Consider the following 21,943-nt stretch of genomic DNA (forward strand, 5'->3'; position numbering starts at 1 on the left):
CTTGCAGATTCTAAAACTTGGTGTACACATCAGAAAGATGGTGAAATTTTATCAACTTATGAATTCAGCTTAATTTTGTAACAAGGATTTGCCTTCTCTGAAACTTTCAGGTAACTGGCAATCAAAACTTAGAATCTTAAGCTAACAAACGTTGATAGTTTCAGAGAGAAAGGTAAAATACTAATCAATGAAGTAGGGATTCCGATTTGGAGTAGTCTTAATATGCTTTTTTCCCTAAACTTTCGTGTCCTATTTGGATCAAGTGGCTTGGGCCAGAGGGGCCTGATGAATCAGCAAACAACTTGGCGACATCACCTGATAGTCAAGTTGCCCCGATGAAACCACACTCTAGTTGGGGCTACAACTGAGACCATGACAGTGGTGTGGGGTGTGGTGTCCTTACCTTTTACAACATCGGCCACACTGCAGGTGGGATCAATACTCCCTATGTGTTTAGGATGCGCAGGATTAGTGTCACCGCCAAAGAGAAGTGCTAAACAAACAAGAAGAGAGGAGATTAAAGCAATGCAAGCTGAGATGGCCAAGCAGAGAAATAGAGGGGTTTTTAAGTTTTGAAAGGATTCTTCTAGGATTCTTTTATTTCTTTTTTTAAAGATTTATTTATTTATGCATACAAGAACTGGGGTACAGGCCAGAGGTGGGGGAGGTGAGAGGCTTCACCAGAGACAGAGTGGGGAACAGAACAGGTGGATTGACTGAAATACACTGCTGAGGGGAGCAGCAAGCGAGACAGGAGAGGTCTGCTGCGCCATGTGGGTCGCTCCCTGCCCAGGGATCGAACTCGTGCTGCAGAGGCTGCGGACAGCCTCATAGTGCTGTGCTCAATCCCTTGCGCCAGCAGGTAGGCCCCAAGATTCTTTTATTCCTAAGAATCATTTTTGCATCCACAGTGACTTAAAGCAACAGAAGCCACACAATCGATGGGCGATCAATTCTATCGGACAGTGGCGGGGGAAGGACATGCTTTAAGACCTGCCAATTGCAGTTAGTGGATCTGAAAGCAGTGACCTATGCCAGCAGTCCAACCCTTGCTCCCGAATCCAATGTGACCGGGATGGAAATACTTCCATTTGTCCTTAGCCAAGCTGACCTACCTTCACGATACCACTACTCCAGGCAGTGTTTCCGACATTTACTTAATATGTCAAAAATGCACTCTGAACCACAAGGCCAGGTTTGCCAAGGGTCTTCGCTGCAAACACTGCAAATGCCTCTGTGATGGAGATCATTTTTTGATGTTGTATACACAAATAATACCGTTCAAGTATTTGTAAAAGTACATTCAAATACTTACACATACACAAGTTTTGCCAACATTTACTTTCGAATGAAAGCCAAAAGGAATCCCAAAGAAAATAGTAATCTGAATCCAAATTTTTATATTGGTATATCTATTTGTAAATCAACCAAAAATTGGGAATAACTTAGGCTCCGTAAGAGGAGAATGATTAAAACAGGGCAGATTTTAATTAAGAAAAAGGAAAAATAAATGCATTAGACCAATATGCAAAGTTCCAAATGATTAAGTGAAGAAAAAGAGGTGTACGAGTTTAATTGAATAAATAACTTTTTAACAGCCAAGATTCATCTAGGAAAAAGTGAACCAGAGGGCCTCCCCGGTGGCGCAGCGGTTGAGCACTGGGTTGCGAAGCCGCCCGCAGCCTCTGCAGCGCCGGTTCGATCCCCGGCTGCTCCCCGGCCTCCGGAGGAGGGTCCCACATGATGCGCAGATCTCTCCTGCCGCCCGCTGCTCCCCTCAGCAGTGTACTTCGGTCCTTCTGCCTGCTCTGCCCCCTGCTCTGGCTCTGGTGAATTCTCTCACCCTCCCGCGCTTCTGACTGTACCCAGTGCTTGTATAAATGAATGAATAAATAAATAAATAAAATACAGAATAGTCTCATAGCATTTAAAAAAAAAAAAAAGTGAACCAGAAAAGAAATTTCTACAGGCAAAAATGCAGGTCAGTAAAATTAAACATGAAGTAACAGTTAAACATTGGGAGCGGTCACCGTGGTTGCCTCCTCAAAACGGTACCAACAAACCCGAACTTACTGTGCTGGTTAATAAGCATGCGGAAAGAGATGCGGTTGGTATAAAACCGATCCAGGAAATACTGGATGTTACTGCTGATGAATGGATCAAACCCGAATTTCTCCTTGTATTCAATCACTCCTTGAGCCATGGTAGGAACCACATCATTGTGTCTATTTCTGACATTAATCAGAACTTGGAGAAAGCTGTACGGGAGGGAAACAAAAAGTTATCGGTCTCTATCTCATGGGCTGACGGCATACATCATTATCACCACAGTCTGTGAGGAAGTAATAGAGTTTTTACTTGAAACTTTGTTTTTGCTTGAAACTTTGTACAGAAACTCTTTTTACAGAGATACAAAAAGTAAAAGGTTCTAGAAAGGGAAAAATGCTGAAAGACCTTTTAAAAATCCATTGACTTTTTGGATAAGTGATTACACAATCAGGTTCTATAAATGTTGGTGGAATAAACTGCAGAATATATTACTATTTCTTCTGATAACATGAGAACAGTCCAAAAACATCTCCAAGGATTTATCATGCAAACTCAAAGCAGTAACTTCCATGAATAAATACTATCAAATTTTTTTAGAATACAACTTTAAAATAAACTTCTCACAGAAATAAGATATAGTGATAGAATGTAGATAAGACAAATGCAATGAAAACAAATCTGTTTCGGTATTCTGGTATATTATTATAAACACATGGAGGGAAAAATATATTAAGAACGGCGACTTAGAACAGTCAATGGAACCAAACAAAAAGCTTGGAACCATGCCCATGGGTGAGTGAATGCATGTGTATAAAAATTTAGCATATTGATAAAGTGAAACTGCAAGTTATTAGAGAAACACATTAGCTAGGGCAGCTGGCTAACAATTTAAGTCACTTCCTGCTTTCAAGACTTAAGCCAAAGAAATGGGTTAAAAGAACAAAACCACAGGGGGAAAAAAGAAAATCAGGTGAACAAGTACATAACCTTGGGGTAGGGAAGGTTTTTCTGAGCTTAACACCAAAGGCAGACCCCAGGAAGAAGCGAATTATATGACTATGGAGAATTGCAGCAATTCTATGGGGACAAATATCATAAAGTCCAAAAAAAAGAGAAAATAGAAAAATACATGGGCAAGAGTTCTATTTTTAATAAAGGAAAACATGAGCACCCTACCAGAAAACCAGGCAAAGGATCTGGTAGGGAAAATTTACCATAAAGGAAACTAAAATGCCAATAATTTCACCTTCGCAGATAATAAAAAAGCAAATTAAGACAATGCAATACTATTCTCCACTTATCAAACTGCAAAGAATTAAGTGTCAGCCAGATCCATTCCACAAAACACCAAGCTGCATACAAAACAGGCTAGAATTTTTTCCCTTTATATTTTAATTTACAATGAAACTTAACTAGCTCCTCATGGCTCAAACCAGTTCTGGTGGTATGGTAAAGAATGATATGGTAAAGAAAAAGGCACCATGGAAAGGGAAACATGATGGACAGATCCAGCTCTGCTCACTAATGTCACCATCTTGGGCAAATCGCTGCACTCTTGTCACCTTGGTTCCTTTATCTGTGAATCGGGAGGGCCAGGTGAAACGCCTGGAGCTATGACCACATTGAAGAACACGGTGCTTCTCTAGTTCTTTCTACGGAACACCTCTTTGTCCTGTGGACTAGGTTGCTACGTAGCGATTCCTCGGCACAACGGACCTGCTGTATGTATCCAATCGTGTCAGTGAAACAGGAGAATGTGCAGAGGGTGTTTAATTTCTCTTGGGGATGGGAGAAGCCACGCTCAGAGCTAGGGTTAGTGATTTCTGGTTAAATGAATATGAAAACCAGAAATATTTTTCATCAGCATGAGATTTAGGGGTTTTTGTGCATTTAAGAGCAGCAGTAGTATTCAGGTTATTAGAGAAAAAGCACCCATTCCCTTGCGCTTCTCCAAAATAAAACCTTTAAAGCTTTTCTGAGCTCCAAAGCAGTATCATTGAAAAAAATTTCCATTAAGGATTTAGATAAAGTCACCCATAGGCACAGGCTACTGCATTCTTAAAACTGCCACTAGGTGGAACATTTACCGCAATGTTGACAGCGAGCGCCTGTTCTCCTGGAGTGAAGGGCTGTAGTCCCTGACCGTGAAGTGTCATCTGAAGTGTCACTATCCCTTCAGTGCTATGTCAAATTTTTAAAAATTGTAATGCTCAGTTGCTACCCATTAAGTAACCCAATGCTTTTGTCCAAACCGTATTTCTTAGTGCGTAGTAATAATAGGCTCCGTTTACCAAAGCATTATTCACCTAGACATTTTTACTTTCAGGTTTAAGTTTGACACCATACTTACTTGTCCAAGACCTGTGGATCTTCAGGACTCTTATTCTCATATTCTAAAAGTTCAAGAAAACTCTGCATATACCTAAAACATGAAGAGTCACTATGTTAATTACCTTCCCAGCATCCATTCCACCTTTCCCTCTTCCTAAGAGTAGCCCAAATTTTTACTCAGGTGTCCCTCCTACCCCCCCTTCCCCCTCCACATGCAGCCTGAGTACTTCAGGGGAAGTGATGGCAGGCAGAGTTCCTGGGTGGCTTGGTTTTTCTCTGGGTAACCTTATTTGTCTTGTCACTGATCACTAATTAGCCCAACGGTCTAGGCCTAAGCCTGCCCCAAGTCTCCTTCCCCTGAACGCAGACAGGGATTGGCTCAGCAGTGGGCAGGTTGCCTCAGTCCAGACTTGCTGGAGGTATTTGAGAGATCAATCAACTTGCTCTGTTTTTGCAGAGTGTGCTACACGGATATGAGGCCTGCACTGGTGAAGCTCTCCTGCCACCAGGAGGAAATCCAGTCAGAAAATGAAGTTGACACTGTGGAAAGCAGGGCCTGGATAACTTCATGAGTATCAGAGTCAAACTCAGGCCAAATGCTCACCCTGTGCTGGATCTCAGAGTCACACGACGCAATGAATTTTAAGGCAATGAATTTTAAGCGAATTTTAAGTTCGCTTTTCTGTTACTTACAAACATATCCTAACCGCTACACCACATCTGTAGTTCGGTGACCCAGAAAAGTGGATATAAACTATAAGAAGCACATGCGTGACACTGAAGTGCAAGCTAAGAACTTATAAACTAGAAATTAAGAAGGTTCCTTTACAGAGTTAAGCTAATTTCATTAACATGTAACGGAGGAGCAGGGAGGGCCCTCGGGAGCTCTGGAAGGCCAACAGCTACAAAACTCCATCGGGGCCAGTACAAGAAACAGTGGGTCCAACATAAAGATCTGGAGAATAGAGAAAAGTGGGACTCAAGGAGGCACACGAGTGCAGCAGCTACATCCAGATAGGACCTGCTGGGTCTGGTGGGGATTCAGAGATCTCAATTTCTTCGAGGGGTGTGATCTCCGCTTTGGGTCTTAACACATCCTAGAAGAATTATCCCTTATGCTAATTATTTCTAACAACCAATTACCATTAATCCTGCTCACCAGCTTTGCCTAGACGATGAGAGCACTCCAGCAACTGAAAATGACTAAGCACACAAATACATAAACAGGAATGACATCTTATTAATCAGCCTCACTTGAACTTTGTGACAATATATGATACTTTAGTGCGTTCATCTCTGAGCATGTTTTTAAGGCCTCTGGGCATAGAGAGCTATGGATTAGAACTTGTTAAGAGTCATCAGATCAAACCATCCTGAGAGGCTACAGCCAGTCATCCAGGGCAATGCCCTCTGCCCTGCCACATGCCAGCAGGCATCCCATCCTTCTGGAAGGGGATAGCCCCTTTAAAAAGCAAAGTCAGGGCCTCCCCGGTGGCGCAGCGGTTGAGCGCTGGGTTGCGAAGCTGCCCGCGGCCTCTGCGGTGCCGGTTCGATCCCCGGCTGCTCCCCGGCCACCGGAGGAGGGTCCCACATGGCGCGCAGACCTCTCCTGCCGCCCGCTGCTCCCCTCAGCAGTGTACTTCTTCAGTCTGCCTGCTCTGCTCCCCGCTCTGGCTCTGGTGAATTCTCTCACCCTCCCGTGCTTCTGACTGTACCCAGTGCATGTATAAACAAAAACAAACAAACAAATAAATAAATAAAACATGCCTCTATTAAAAAAATAAATAAATAAAAAGCAAAGTCACAAATGGAGAGAAGTCAAAGATTATACTGCGCCTCCCAGTCTGCAAGTCAAGGGAGCAAAGATAACACCCTGACAGAGGTGGGGTTCATGGCCTGTTATACATAAAACTCACTTTTAAAAGGAAAAGGGAATAACTAAGCACAACGCATGTTCCTGAACTCGATTCCTAAATGGGCGGGGGTAAAAGGGTGTGCTTAAAAAAAGAAGAAAAGCGCTATTAGGACAATTAATGAAATGAGAACCAATTCTACACACTCAAAAATGCTACTGTGTCACCGTTAAATTTTCCAAATTTGACAATCATGCTGTGGTTTCCTAAGAGTGGTTCTACGGAGAGACATGTCAAAGTATCTAGGGGTGAAGGGACATGATCTCTACTATTAACCCAATGGGTCAGGAAAAGATAACATGTATGTTATGCAGGCACACCTCACTTGACTGCACTTTGCAGGCACTGCTGTTTACAAATTGAAGGCTGTGGCGACCCTGTGTTGAGCAAGTCTTCATGTCTCTGGGTCACGTTTAGTTAAGGTAGGTACATTTTTTTGAGACCTAATGTGACTGCATGTTTAACAGGCTAAAGTGCAGTGTATACAGAACTTTTATACGTGCTGAGAAGCCAATTTGTGTGACTCGCTTTGTTGCGACATTTGCTTTATTGCAGTGGCCTAACTTGCACTATTTCTGAGGTATGCCTGTCTATGTGTGCACTGTGTGTGTGTGGTATACCACAAATGTGTGCACATGTGTGTGACATATTCCTATGTGCTTTATGTGTACGCAGAGAATGAAAGAATGAGAAGGAGAGAACAAAACGCTGCCACATGACGATGGGTGAGTCTGGGGAAGGCTCTGTCTGAGTCTGTACTTTGCCAGCAAGCCACTGTGAACCCCCTGAAGTAAATGTGCCTTCAGCAATAGTAAATGTCTGACTGTCACCACCACCGGGACCAGGCAACTTGAAAGCCATCCCATGACAGTGGCCCCCACAAGTGCTTATAGACTTTCTGCAGGAAAATCTCTAAGGATGGTCTTGAAGCAATAAAGGGGTCGCAAGCGAACAAGTACTTGCTTGCTGCTCCTTTTGAAACAAGCTATGAATTTTGAGGAGAAAACAAGTGCCTATGAGATCAAAGCCGCGGTTGCCATCTCTCTGATCTCTCCTGGGCTCCAGGGCCCCTGCACCTCGCACGGCGAGAAGCTGTCACTTGTCTGGGGCAGGGCCCGCACACTGGGTCACTAAGACTGCGCACTGCGGAGCTTCTCAGACAATTCATTCTCGGCCCCGAAAAGTTACTATAATGAATATTATAGAGAGAAATGACTTGACTATCCATTCTCTTTCAGTAGCTGGGCCTTCACTGCTCTCTAAAACAAACTTACTGACAGTTTGTAGAGGCAGGAAGACCACTGAGCAGGTTTTTCTAGGATCCCATGCAGACTGGGTAAAGGAGGAGTCCTGGAGTCCTCAGTGGCTTTTGCAGGCTTTTATTGGGATTTACCGGGTACCCCGCAGGTAGGGGCGCAGGGGGGCCGGGAGGCTGGCAGGCCTCCCAGCCCCCAGCAAATCTTCGCTCTATCTGGGCTCTCTGGCGTTTTCTCATGACCTTGCTTCTCTGCTCTCGTGGTTCTCTCTCTCTCAGCTTCTGCTTGTTCTTGGCTTCTGCTGGCGTCCCCGTGACGCCGCCCTTAAAAGCCCAGTCTTAGCCCAGGTGAATCCCATCTACCTCTGCCCACACCCTACTCCAGGTGCCCGCCATCAGGCATGCATTCAGGACCGCAGGGATCCGTCATCTATCCTGATGGCGGGAGGGCAGAATAGCCTGACATTTTTTCCTTACCCTACACAGTTGCATCTCCTTCTATCTGTCCACATCGCTCCCTTCCCCGAGAATGCTCGCCTGTCCCAGCCCCAGTCACCTCCACCCAGCTGTCAAGGGGCAGTGCCAAAGCACAGCTGAGATGCTGCCCATCCTCCCCCTCCCCGCACGCCGTCTGCTGGCTTTAGAGCTCTTTTTGTTTGTGGTCGCCCCATCTCCAGCTTTCTCCACAGTGACTTCTGCCTTGTTTCTATAATAGGAGGAGACATGCAAGTGTTTCTCCAATACATGCAAATACCTTTCTAAAAATACACCACCTGCTCTGACAGCCTACAGCCTACAGCCTACAGCTCGCCGACCTCACCCCGTTACCTAGTGGGTAGCTGAGTCACAGGTTCAACTTCCTCAATTAAATAACACATGCTTTAAGCAGCAGAGCTGTAACTGCTTGGACCTGAAGCTACACTCTGCTAAGAGTTTCCACACTTTTCACAGGGTAAATGAAGTACAGCAGGCACTCATATTTTTCCAGCCTGACTTAATTTGCTCTAAAAAGAAGGAAAGCCTTCAAGAAATGCCTTTAAAAGGAAAACAAAAGGAGAGTTGAGTCTGCTCAAAGAGGGCAAACATCCCTCATCCAAAGGATTGCAGGCCTATTCTCGAGCCACTGCAGTTACTCGTCTCTATTTTTCTATACTTTCCAATTTTGTTTTGCAAAGTGCAATCACATTTATTACCAGAGGAAAAAGTTTTGAATAGTCAAGAAAGTGTCTAGTGCAGTTTAGCAGGATTTTCATTAAGACAATTTTAAATTATCAGTTTTTTAAAAAAAGAAATAAAATTTTAATTGTGGGGAAAATTGTGCTCTTCTGAATGACTCACTCCCATGGAGGCAGTGTGCGCTTTTAGGGAAAATGGGCCCGATCGCAAGTGTTCAGGGTATTATGGGAAGACCCAACTGACGCCACTTGATTTACGTACCAGCTTTGCACCAATCCCACCGAAGGCCGGTTAAGCAAATTATCCGGGAGAAGATTAACTTCCCTCATTGTGTTTGCGAGTCGCACAGGCAGCTCCTTCCGTAGAAACATGTATGATGTTTTTTCACATGCATTATCTCTCCCTATGAAGAGAAGAAAATGCTTATGAGCTTATAATCAGGCAGAGAAAATGAAATAATCCTGCAGTCTCAAGTAAAATTTTATCCTCTGAAATAGCAAGTTTAAGAAAATAATTTAATTAGGAGGGAAAAAGCACACTGATTCCAAGAGGCAACCTTGAAAGCAGTTTTTTTTCCATAACACAAATACATTCCTGGTGCTACCAGCAGCGACATAAAAGTGACCTGGGATATAATCTGGATTTGTTTTCAAATAAACACTGTAGGCAAACTGCCAAGTATGAAAGTAGTAGAATGTGTAAATCCACTCTTGTCCATAGGGGTTTCCAGAAGGCAATTGATCCATTCATTCCATAAATATTCAACTACTGTGTGTTGGCTGTTTCCTAAGATTTTCGTCAAATGTGTTTCTTCAGGGACCAGAGAGCTCTGCTGCTCTGGGAAGCAGCCACAGATTCCAGCTCTGACTGAGCCTCGATACTGGGACGAACCAGACACCTCTCTTGGGCGGTGTAGAACTGAGGGATCTACTATGGCATGTCCACGAGGGAAGACATGAAGGACTACAAAGTGGGGAGTCTTCTGTTAGTTGCCCTGAGCTAGAGGTACATTTACGTAAGGAGGACACAGAGAAAGACCCCCTCCCTGGCTGCCATGGCACAGAGTCCCCGAACTCCTTGTGCCTCCCACCCCCAGCCTTTCTGGATACCCAATAATGGTTGAAGGATGGTGGTGAGGGAGCAAGACAGAAAGGGCCTGAGCTCTGGGGCGGAAATGTACTCCAGGCCCAACTCCTCCATATTGGGGCTGGGAAGGCTTTGGTAATCTTAACCTCTCTGAGTCTCAGCTGCTTTAATCTGGAAACCTCGCTTTTCATAATTGTTAACTTGTCAGTTGTTTACATATCTGTGTAACTTTGGGGGTATATTTTCAGACCTCATATGTGCACATATGAGGTGTGCTTCACCCACCGTGCCCATACCTGTCCCCTTCCTGTCCCTTCTCCCCTCTATTCCTCTCTCCCTCTTCTATCCACTCTGGTAACCAGTTTATGTTTCACAATCTAAGAACTATTTTCACTGTGCTTTGCTAGTATATGTTCTTTATAATTCACAAATAAATGAAACCATCTGAAGCTGTCTTTCACCGTCTGACTATTTCACTTAGCATCATCACCTCAACATCCATTCATTTTGTCCCCAAAGTCATGATTTCATCTTCTTCAATAGCTTCCATCGGAATACTTGAATAGTATTCCATTGAGTATGTTCCACAATTACTTTTTTTTAAGATTTTTAAAATTTATTTATGCATACAAGAGCTGGGGTACAGGCCAGAGATACAGGGGGGTGAGAGGATCACTAGAGACAGAGTGGGGAACAGAACAGGCAGATTGACCGAAGTACACTGCTGAGGGGAGCAGCAGGCGAGACAGGAGAGGTCTGCCTTGCCAAGTGGGTTGCTCCCTGGCCGTCTGGGGACCGAACCCGTGCTGCAGAGGCCGTGGACTGCCTCACAGGGCAGCGCTCAACCCGTTGAGCCACCAGAGAGGACCCTGTTCCACAGTTTCTTTATCCAGTCATCTGTCATTGGCACTTACGTGGGTTCCACGACTTGGCTACTGCGGATAGTGCTGCTATGAACACAGGGGTGCAGAAAGAAACTTTAGCTTTTATAAAGACTGTGATAACATGAATGGAGCCTGACACACAGTAGCACTCAATAAACACGAGCCCAAATGTCCTCTGTGATTCTTACGGGTCCATGTCTGTCTCACATGCCGGGAGTCCTTACCAATTCTCCAGGGTCCCTGGAGGCGGTTCTGAAATGGGGAACCTCAGAGCCAGCGCCAGAAAGGGGGAAGCAGAGCTCATCTAAAAATTGTCTTCTCCAAACTCTCGTATTCTTCCAAATGTGAGAAAGGAGTCAAATGCGAGATTCAGAGGTAAATCCGAGTTTCTAACATTTCCAGCCAAGTTCTAGTTCTTTTCCTCTCCTTTCCTACTGAAAAGGATTGGAAATAAAAGGACCTACCTTTTGAAAGTTATCTGCATAAACTTTCTTCCTCCACTGACCCCTGGCCCCCTTCTCCATTTTCCTCACCCCCCTCATTCTAAATGAGTACACGGAAGGCCTTTAACTGTTTGAGGATTCCATCTTTCACTTTCCTCCTACAGCAAGTACTCCAAAGTAAGGAAGAAGGGGTGCACCACCCCACTAGGGCCCTTCCCACCTCTGCTCTGTGCACATTCACTTGGCTTTAGATGATGAACATCCAAAACACTGAGCATTTAGCACCCCATGATACACATCATTCCTCAAACGTGCTGTACACCCAGCATTTATACAGACGAATTGTCTCCATCCACTAAAAATGCTGTTATTTTCTTTTTTAGAATTTCCCATTTCATTTAAGCACATTGTTAAATATATAGTTTGAAGTGTAAATACAATGTTTGAACTAATTATTTATGCTCATTTGAAACATTCTTAAAATGCTGAGATTCTGAAAACAAACCATAGCCGATCTCATCATAAAATGGAGGCCCTATCATCTAAGCTCAAGTGTACAGCTCCATTTTCAGCTCCAGGACAATTACTTTGTAACCTAGTTACACAGAAAGGACATTAAAAAAAAACAAAAAAGCACCAAAGGAATGTTGAGATTCTCCCTGTGGGAGAAGGAAGCTAGGCAGTGGGGAAGAAGAGGAAGAATTCCCTGGTGCTGAAATGGAACTAGGAGTATCAATATGAACTTGGATTTTTTTTAAAGATTTATTTATTTATTTATTTATACAAGCACTGGGTACACAGTCAGAAGCGCGGGAGGGTGAGAGAATTCACCAGAGCCAGAGCGGGGAGCAGAACAGGCAGAAGGACCGAAGTACACTGCTGAGGGGAGCAGCGGGCGCGCCATGTGGGACCCTTGCCGGCAGCCGGGAATCAAACCGGCGCTGCAAAGGCTGCGGGAAGCTTCGCAGCCCAGCGCTCAACCGCTGCGCCACCGGGGAGGTCCTGAACTTGGATTTTTAAAAGCGGGCTGAGCTTTGGGGTAATGCAAGTTTAGATGCTTAAATCTGCACATCCACAGCACATTAGGGGCGGCAAATTAAAAGTCCAGAGTAGGATGAAGGGGGGCAGTGCTTGGCAAGGGTCAGGCCTATTTCTGTTCTGGAAGCCCATGGGGTAGACAGTTTCAGAATGTAAGGTCTTTGGACTCCAAAGAAGGTTAAAACTACGCCCATTGGAAACCAGGGCCCGTCAGAGACACAACACAGCTGCACGGACTCTGCGAGCATCTACACTGAGCAGGATCGAGGCCACCCGCCCGCCCCCCCCCCAGGTCAGTTCAGGTCGGGTTTTGCCACGGAATGAATTCTGGCATCAAAAACATGAAAATAGAACTTCAATTTTTTTTTTAGCTTTTTGGGCTTCATAATTCGGATAAAAGGCTGCCATCCGGCAGAACAATCAGGACAAGGTTAGGTGCCGGCCAGACTGGGTGGACTTGGATCTCAACTCGGGCATCCACAAGCTTCCGAAAGGCCTCTGCATAGCCATCTATAAAATAAGAACAGCACCTATCTTATCTCGTAGAGGTTGTGGTGAGGGTTAAAAGGTGCTTAACACTGAACATTAACAAGTTCTTAAAATTTAGAAGTGGGGGTTGATTAAACCACAATCACTAATGGTGCCAAAGATGATAAAGTGCCCGAGGCCCTGGGTGCCAGATCAAATAGTCTGAGACTTGCTAAGCCCTAAGAGCGAGACTGCATTCTGGTTCAGTGTGGTTTCCTTGCTCATTTGGTGATTCTACATAATTAAAAAAGGATTAAAAAGGATTAAAGTATTCTCGGTATCCGTACCACTCACTCTTATTTATTTTAAAATAAAAGCCTTAATGCTTCCATTGGTCAACTCTGCAAGAACCAGAAAACTCAGCTAACTAGTCAAGGTCTAAGATAAACAAATTGAGGAAGCATTTATTCTAGCCTTCTTGGATTATAAACTCATGCGGAAAGAAACTTCGTCTCTCTATTCCCCGTGGCACTGATTCCAGGGGCTCGCCTATGGCAGCTGCTCAGTCGCTTACTGAAAGGAGCCTGCTTTCAGAAGTTTGTATTTAAAAAAAAAAAAAAAAAAAGAATACCTGAAAAATCTCAGATTTTGCCTCCTACATTCTAATTTAGCTTTAGAGACAAATTCTTTGTACTCAGATACCTTAATTATATATCAGCTTAACAGGGGGATAAGACTTTTTTAGTTAATTAGTGAACCTAAAAATAAATATGAAATGCTTGATTTTTTTAACCTTTCTGTGGTTTTCTCATATAAGTTCAAAGTATTTTATCCTATGTATTAATGCTGGCTACTCAGTTTAAATCAAAGGGTTCCAACAATCTTTTTTTTTTTTTTTTTAGTAAGCCTACCAAAAAGGGTTTTAACTTAATGTATTCTCAAAAAGGTCCTTTTTTTTTTTTTTAAGAAGTCTTCTGGCATATTGAGTATTTTCCAGTTATTTGACTTCTTATTTTCTGCACTTATTTGGTCTCTGCATTCCTTAATTTTGATTTTCTATTTTTATTCTTCATTTCTCTATATACTTCATCTTATTCAAATTTACCACTTACAATTTTCCCTAGTAACAGTTCAGAAGACAACAAAGGGGGTGGGAAAGCATGGAAAATTCTGAGTTAGTGAACAAAAATTAGTCACTGGCTTAAATATACTCGGGTGCATTTCTTCAGTTTTTCTTCCTACTTTGATGAGCTTTCAATTCTCCTTTCTGTTTGGTTTTCATACGTCGCCCTCTGACTGAGAAGCTGGAGACAATTACAACATTGGCAAAAGGTATGATTTCTCTAGAAAGGGTGCATATAGCTTTCCATTCACCAAGAGATAGGATAACTGGACACAGAAATACAAATGACCTTCAATTGAATGTGTGCAGCCTTCCCGGTCACAGTAACTGATAGGAAAGGAGCATTTGACCGGCCTTCTGAGAGCAAGAGTTTGACTTGCAATGCTTTGTACCTGGTTTCCATAGTACCCTGTATCTCGGTGAATCTTTAATCCTCTTTTTGATTAATTTATAGGAAGCAGAAAAATCATTATTTCTTCGGTTAATGAAATGACCAGATAGTGTACCTTTTAATTAAACCAAAGCACATGCCCCCCCCCAAATATGGAGTGTCTGCCTGAATTACTTGAAGTCTATCTTTGTCCACATTTCAGCTTTAGCGCTTGGCTAGGGTGGTTTGGGAATGGTGGTAATGGAACCGGGGAGTGGAAAAGAGTAAAAATGGAAAAATTAATAGCAAAGCACCAAAATCAACAAAATGATCAGCTCATTCTTAACACACTGCTTTTTCCACATACTGTCAATTAAATAATTGAGTTAGCAAATCACTTTGACCATTAACCATGTTAAAACGGGTAAAATATAACTGAGAAAATAGTATTTTAGGGGCAGCTCTTTGATTTTTCTCCAGCTATATTTGCAAAATTTTGATCTTTTGGAAACACTGAATTTTAGAATCTAAATTATTTAATTCTTGGATTTGCCAGGGCTAAACAATGATTACTTAAATAGTCCCTTCAGAAGAAACAACCTGAAATCTAAATGGAGAGCTACCAAATGATGACAAATGTCCTTCCAAAGAATCCCTTTTTTAAAAAAAGCGTCATTTATACTTTTAAAAGGATTGTTTTATTCCATGTCCAGAGTAATATTATGCTGCCCAAGAAGTTAAACAGCTTCCTTTGTTTGGGGAACTTATTCCTGAATATAAAAAGAAATCAATATACCTAGTGGATATGGAGGCCAGTCTGTGCTTTGGTTATTTTTACTAGCAGTGGGCCAGAAATATCAGAGCCAAAGAGCAGGGAACTGAGACACAACTCATTCCCTATCAAGTTCAATGCCTCAACAACACCCAAACATTATGCTACTTCTTTTAGCCCAATATCTAATTTTTGATGCTTACAGATGCTATGGGTTAGGAATTCAGTAGGACACAGGAGGGATGACTTGTCTGGCACCTCAGCTGGGAAAACTCAATGGCTGGGTGTGGGGAACTAAACCAGGGGCTGGAAGCATCTGAGGACTCCACACTCACAAGTCTGGTCCTTGGGTAGATTACTTCTTGACTAGGACTGCCAACCATGATTACCTACCATTGAGAAGGACTGCCTACCAGAGCAATGTCAGGTGGCCTCCCTGTGAGCTTCCTCACAGCATGGTAGTCTTGAGTCAGTAGGATTCTTTTTTTTTAAGATTTATTTATTTATGCATACAAGAATTGGGGTACAAGTCAGAGGTGCGGGGGGTGTGAGGATTCACCAGCGACAGAGCGGGGAACAGAACAGGTAAACTGACTGAAATACACAGCTGAGGGGAGCAGCGGGTAAGCCATGAGAGGTCTGCTGTGCCATGTGGGCAGCTCCCTGGCCGGGGATTGAACTCATGTTGCAGTGGCTGCTGACAGCTCCATAGGTTGTGTCTTAACCCCTTGTGCCGCCACCAGGGAGGTCCAGGTTAGTAGAATTCTTCCATGGCTTTGGTGAACAAGGAGGAAGCTGCATGGCCTTTTATGACCCAGCCTCACACAGGTAGCCCCCTTCTGCAGTACTCAATACATCTAATCAGCTAAAGCCTGTCCAGACTCCAGGGGAAGGGGGTTAGACTCCCCCTTTTGATGGAGGGCTGGCAAGAACACATCACAGAAAAGCATCATCACAGCCATCTTGGGAAAATGCATTCTGCCCTAAGATGTTCTTGAGGAGCTGTAAAAGATGATTTATTTCTCAAATCAAATTTTAAAGCATTCTTCTACTGCTTAATTTGTTTCCTCTGAGGTCATTTTTTGGCCTTTTATCTTAGTTTCTCTCTTTCTCGCTGTGGGCTCCTCTCAGATGTCTGGTGATACTTACTTGTTCAGTCATGTTTGAGAGTGAGGCAGTCTACAGATGAACTAAACATCCCCAAAACCTGATTACACAGGGCTTTTTGGTGACATCCTAACGCTACATCATCTTCCCTAATTTTCCTTAGTTCATTCAGTATCTTCAGAAAAGAACCCCCTTTTTGCCATTTATTTTGCCTAGGTGGAACTGCTTGCCTACTAACATTCGGATGGGCAGGGTGGAGGATGGTCCTTCTATTTGTTAAATTTCCAGTTCATTCTCCTATTTTCACCCAGGCAGCCTTACCTGTCACTCCCACCCATTATCATTGGTACTGTATTATTGAGGTGAAGACTCTCCTGGGGCTTAACATGTACTTAACATGGGTGGCCTCCATGACCACAGTACCTTTTGAGTATGTTCTAGAACTGAGCTGTCCAACATAGGAATCATCAGTCACATTGAAATTTGAATATTCAGTTTTATTATGCTATCCATTGTAAATCCCCCAAGTGTGATAACTATCTCATAGTTACAGGCCTATATCACTATATATAGCTTGTAAGAATATTCTTATGCTTAGAATATACATATATATGCACACTCTTAAATACCTAGGAGTGAAGAGTTGCAATGTCTGTTAACTTACTCTCAAGTGGTTCTGCTAAAACAGTGTAAGTAGAGAGGAAAAGGAGGGGAAAGAGAGAAAAAAGCAGATATGGCAGGAACTGGTGACTGTAGGTGCCAGGCATGGGTGTGAATGCTACCATTCTTGCAACTTATCCTAAGGGCTGAAATTTTTCCAAATAAAAGGATTGAGAGGGACCTTGTAAACAAGCTAAATAGTGAACATGTAGGGAAGAGTAAAATAAATTACAATCTATATATTTACATGGAGAAATACAGTCATTAAAAGAATGTTTCTACAAACAAAAGCAGTCTTCAAGAAAGAAGGTCTTCTATTTTTAAGGAATGGCTCTAGAGTCACTCTATTATTACTTTTTTAATCTACTGGAGTCATTCTTTTCAAAATACACAACTCTCACACAGAACACGCTACCATACATAGACCTTCCAAACAGGGCCTGAAGTCATGGTACCTTCAGGGAATGGTTTTTGTTGTTTTTTATGGGAAAAGAGGGTACAAAGTGATTGAGACAGCATTCCTTTTTGAGGAGGGACCATCTGAGAGTAAGTTGAATACTTAAATACTTCAGTATTTTCTAAAAATAAGGACATTTTCTTACACCACCAAGTTACTGTTGTCAAAATGAGGAAATTTAACATTGGCTAATAATATTAGCTAATCTCCTGCTATCCAGTAAAAATTTAATGCAAATTCCCCTCACTCAATTTTAAATTTAATGAGATTGCTTCTCAGCCTTTTGGCTAAGAATAAATGTAAAAAACATGATGAGAAATAGGTGAAGGTGATTTTAATAATATACTTGGTTTTAGTCAGTATATCTAAAACATTATCATTTCAATGTGTAATAAGTGCAAAATATTCTTTTTTCCCCATTTTGTTTTTCCCCCACCACCATCCCTCATGTCCCTTTGTCCCTCCCCCCCCCCACTAAACTTCAGAGCCTTAAGGGTGTTGATGTCCAGCATCAACATCAGAAAATGTCCTCATGACAGGGTTCTCCAATAAGGCAGGCAAGGGGTACTGCATCCTTCCCTGCAGGACATCTGTGGCGGCACTGAAGGAAAGTAAGTAGGGCCCACTAGTGCTTTGATCCTCTCTCTTCAGAAATCCTGTTTGTATACTCTTTTTTTTTTAAAGATTTATTTATTTATTCAAGAACTGGGGTGCAGGCTAGATGTGCGGGAAGGTAAGAGGATTCACCAGAGACAGAGCGGGGAACAGAACAGGCAGACTGACCGAAATACACTGCTGAGGGGAGCAGCGGGCGAGACAGAAGAGGTCTGCCGCGCCATGTGGACCCTCCCCGGCCGGCCAGGATCGAACTGGGGCTGCAAAGGCTGGGGACAGCTTCACAGCGCGGCGCTCAACCGCCTGCGCCACCAGGGGAGGCCCTGTTTGTATACCCTTTATGAATATTTTTCCTATGAACAAATGAGTGAGAAATCTGCTCCTCTGTATGCCAAGTAAGACCAAAGCCAGTTGTAAATGGCTTCCTCATGGGCCCACAATTTCTGCCCTCTGCCTGGGTAACCTACCACCATGGCCCCCGTCACTGAGTCCTACACTCCGTGGGTCCCAGGATTCTTTAGCAAGCTGAAGAGTCCACCATCATGACACTGGGTACATCGCAAATGTTTAATAAATATTTTCTGGCTAGAACTGACAATCAAAATATCTAGTTAAATTTCAGCATAAACTTACTCTTCCCCCAAAATTCAGGGGGTCACAGCAACATTTGCCGGTAATGGCAAATTCCTCTTATTCATAGATCACTTCATTCTATATATTTGGTTAAAGGTAGTCGAAACTTTAGTGTTCAGAAAAGCAGTGCCAAAAGGTAGGTAGGAAGGTGACAATAAAATGTCAGTGACTGTCAATAGGGTGTACCGGATCAGAGCGGAGAGAAACGGCACAAATGGGCCCAGACCCGACATCACAAGGAGAGCTTTGGCCAGCTAGCCACCCACAGGTCTGCATCAACATAACTCTTTGGGAGGTGGGAGGGTTTTAAGATCCGTCCTGCTGGTGGACTGATGAATTACAGGATGTCTTGTTGTCATGGAAGCAGGAATAGTTAAGGTCACACTGTACTCTTCTAGGTTAAATTGAGGCAAAATGTCAAGTTAACTATTACCGTGGATGAAGAGGACCCAAAGGCACTCACTTGCAAAGCACAGGCTGAACTGAAAATGCTGTGTTTCTTGGAAAATGATCAGCTTATATAGCTAGGACCTTCAGCCAACAACTAAGATAATTAACAGTCAAGGTTAAGAGCTACCTATGTTTTTATTCTTAGCAGGAAGCTGACTTCATCCAAGAAATGCTGTGTCACTAACTTGCCATAATAAAAGCATAACCAGCATCTACTGGCACCGACCATGTGCCATGCCTGCACTGCACAATCTCAATGTCATCTGTGTAACAAGTCGATGATTAGATGCTATCATTTCTATTTTGCAGATAAGTGCACTAAAACACAGTGGGATTAAGTGATCCGCCCAAACTCATGCTGCCGTAAGCACCAGAAATCAGGGTGAGTGCATGTCTACACAGACTGTGTCCAGATTCCCGAAGACAGCAGGCAGACTAACAAATGGTGGTGATTCTCAGAATAAAAACTGCCTTTAGTGTAAGTAAATGAAATGGGTATCTGTCTGATAGTTGGGAAACAAGAGTAAATGAATATTAGATTATGCAATTTCTCGATGGCCTAACAGAACAAATGGAGACAAAACCTCAGCGTTACTAAATAGAAACTCCGCTTGCTATAAAGAATTGCATAGGGGGGGGGGCTCCCCTGGTGGCACAGCGGTTGAACACTGGGCTGCAAGGCTGCCCACAGCCTCTGCCCGCAGCCTCCGGTTCATTCCCGCCGTCGGCGAGGGTCCCACAAAAAAAAAAAAAAAAAAAGAATTGCATTGGGGCAATGGTTGGGGTAAGTTAAATGATATGGTATATGGTGTTGGGTGAAGAGAGCACAGGTTTAAAAGCTCAGTCGGCACAGTGGAGGAGAATTATGGTGGAGGAGCACAGGGGCCGCACTGGTGGGAGAGCCATGGTAACCACACCTGAGGGGGGAGACTGTATTTTGGCAAGACACTGGCAAGGATGTAAAACAATGGTACTTCAATAGCAATAAATAAATCTTTAAAAAAAACCTTTATGGAAACAATAACAATTCACAAGGTCTATTACCAGCATAAGAATTTTACAAAGTTTGAATCATGAAATAATAAATCCAAATTTTATTTTAATGCTAGGTTTTTTTTTACATAGTGACCAAATCAGAAAAGACGAAGAGTCGTGTTTAAGCTTAAGTTGAATCACTTAAACTTGCCCAAAATATCATGAATATTAAGTTGAAATTATTTTAATAAAAATAAACCTTCTATGTAAACATCAAAACAACAAGAACAATAGCAAATAAAAACACATAAGCAATGACCACACTAAACCATGGTTGGCCAATTATGAAAAAAAAAAATCACAGGAATGTTGAAAATGGACATGCTGTACCACCACCCCACTCAGTTCAAGAACTTTCTCTAAGCCATACCCTAAATAAAACCTCAACTAAAAAATTTTCAGGGAGTCACTACTATAGTAGCCTTGAATAAAGTGCTCACCTTTGCCAGTAAAAAACAGATAAAAAATAAAAGGTCAGGGCTTCCCGGGTGGTGCAGCGGTTGAGCGCTGGGCTGCAAAGCTGCCTGCAGCCTCTGCAGCACCGGTTCAATCCCCCGCCACAGGTGAGGGTCCCACATGGCGCAACAGACCTCTCCTGCCACGCCCGCTGCTCCCCTCAGCAGTGTATTTCGTCAGTCTGCCTGTTCAGTTTCCCGCTCTGGCTCCGGTGAATTCTCTCTCTTAGATTCTCTCTCTCTCCCTTCCACGCTTCTGACTGTACCCAGTGCTTGTATAAATAAATAAATAAATCTTTAAAAAATATAAAATAAAAGGTCAACCTACCCAAACTTTAACTGTGGTTTTTACCCCATCCTTGCTTAGGCAGGATACTTAAATCATCTAAGTAGCATCTTCATCCAAGAACTCGAAACAACCACTTCAACTGCATGTGGTGAGAATGTAAGCTAATCTGCCTACTATTGTGTCTGGAAGAGAGCAAGTCCCCTTCCCTCCAAGAAAGAATACCTTTTGGTCCACTCTGGAAGAAGCAGCCACGATGTTCTATCAACAGCTCGTGGATGGTCTGGGCAGTCTCTCTGTTACTCGGGACTTCTACTTCCCAGGCATGAAACTGGGGAGAGGTTAGCCAGGTCAGCTCTGAGCAAAACCTCCCACTGAATGAATCTAAGAGGATAAGGCTTTGGTTTGTATCTCTCTACCCTTTAAAGTTATTTATCCTGCACCTGGCCTCATCATACAAATTCTAGGACAAATCTAGAGAGGGCCCTGCTAGGAATAAGCAGACAAGGAGAACGGAGGTAGAAATTCAGAAAGAGAGTACACACATTTACACTTGTGTTCTCTATCCAGAGAGCCTCCAAGAACACTTTGGATGAAGGAAAATCGGGTTAGCACCTCACACATTCCCAGAAAGCAGTCCTATCACGCAAGCCTCCAGGGGAGAGGTAGGGACACAGGAAATCATGCCACAAACTCACAGGAGTCATAAAGTTTGGCTAGCACATATAAATGCATGTGTTCTTCCCAATCAAAAATTTCAGCTAATGCTGAGGGGCTCCTGAACCATTCCACAGACTACCCCTGAAGTGGTTCATAGCTTTGGGCTTGAGCAAAAATTGTAGCAGATCCAACACTTCTTTGCTTCTTAACGCTGGAAGCACATTTACAATCACCTGGACAACTGAAAAATACCAGTGCCTATACCAGAGCCGCAGGATTGAATTAACTGGCTTGTATGGGGCGGGGGATGGGGGGGGCTGGTATCACTAGTTTGAGGTGCTCCCAGGTGACCCTCAGGAGCAGCCAGGACCAAGAAGCACTGACCAGTGTCTAATCACAGAAAACGGCAATCAAAGAGTGCCACAGGCTCAGTCAGAGGTGATTAAGCACCCGAAGCTTTCCCATTTACCCCTCTACTGTTAGTCTTTGTTTTCACATTTGAGTTTACTTTCAGTCTTGCAGGAAACTGACCGCGAACATCCTCATAGTCTCAGGAGACTTGTCAGCGTCATCAACTACCTTTTTCTTTCTCTTTTAGGTGATCGTAAATGGGGAAGGTAAAACTCGCTGCACACTCACATGAGGAAAGGGCAGAGCTGCAGGATGTGGTGGCTTCA

The 21,943-nt window shown here is 43.3% G+C and overlaps 1 protein-coding gene across 2 annotated transcripts in view; it reads right to left on the reverse strand.

The window, feature by feature from the left end:
• The window catches only part of PDK3 (pyruvate dehydrogenase kinase 3), a 57,600-nt gene that overhangs the window by 23,125 nt on the left and 12,532 nt on the right, over positions 1 to 21,943 (reverse strand). For both annotated transcript variants that reach the window (XM_037512597.2, XM_037512598.2), the window contains exons 2-5: positions 8,986 to 9,127; positions 4,400 to 4,471; positions 2,074 to 2,258; positions 404 to 493 (exon numbers count right to left, since the gene is read on the reverse strand). In XM_037512597.2, the coding sequence (XP_037368494.1) occupies positions 404 to 493; positions 2,074 to 2,258; positions 4,400 to 4,471; positions 8,986 to 9,127 (489 nt within the window). The remainder of the gene's footprint in view (positions 1 to 403; positions 494 to 2,073; positions 2,259 to 4,399; positions 4,472 to 8,985; positions 9,128 to 21,943) is intronic.

The sequence above is a fragment of the Talpa occidentalis genome, unplaced genomic scaffold (genome assembly GCF_014898055.3).
Source record: "Talpa occidentalis isolate TD23 unplaced genomic scaffold, MPIMG_talOcc4v2.1 talOcc4.15, whole genome shotgun sequence".
NCBI lineage: Eukaryota > Metazoa > Chordata > Mammalia > Eulipotyphla > Talpidae > Talpa > Talpa occidentalis.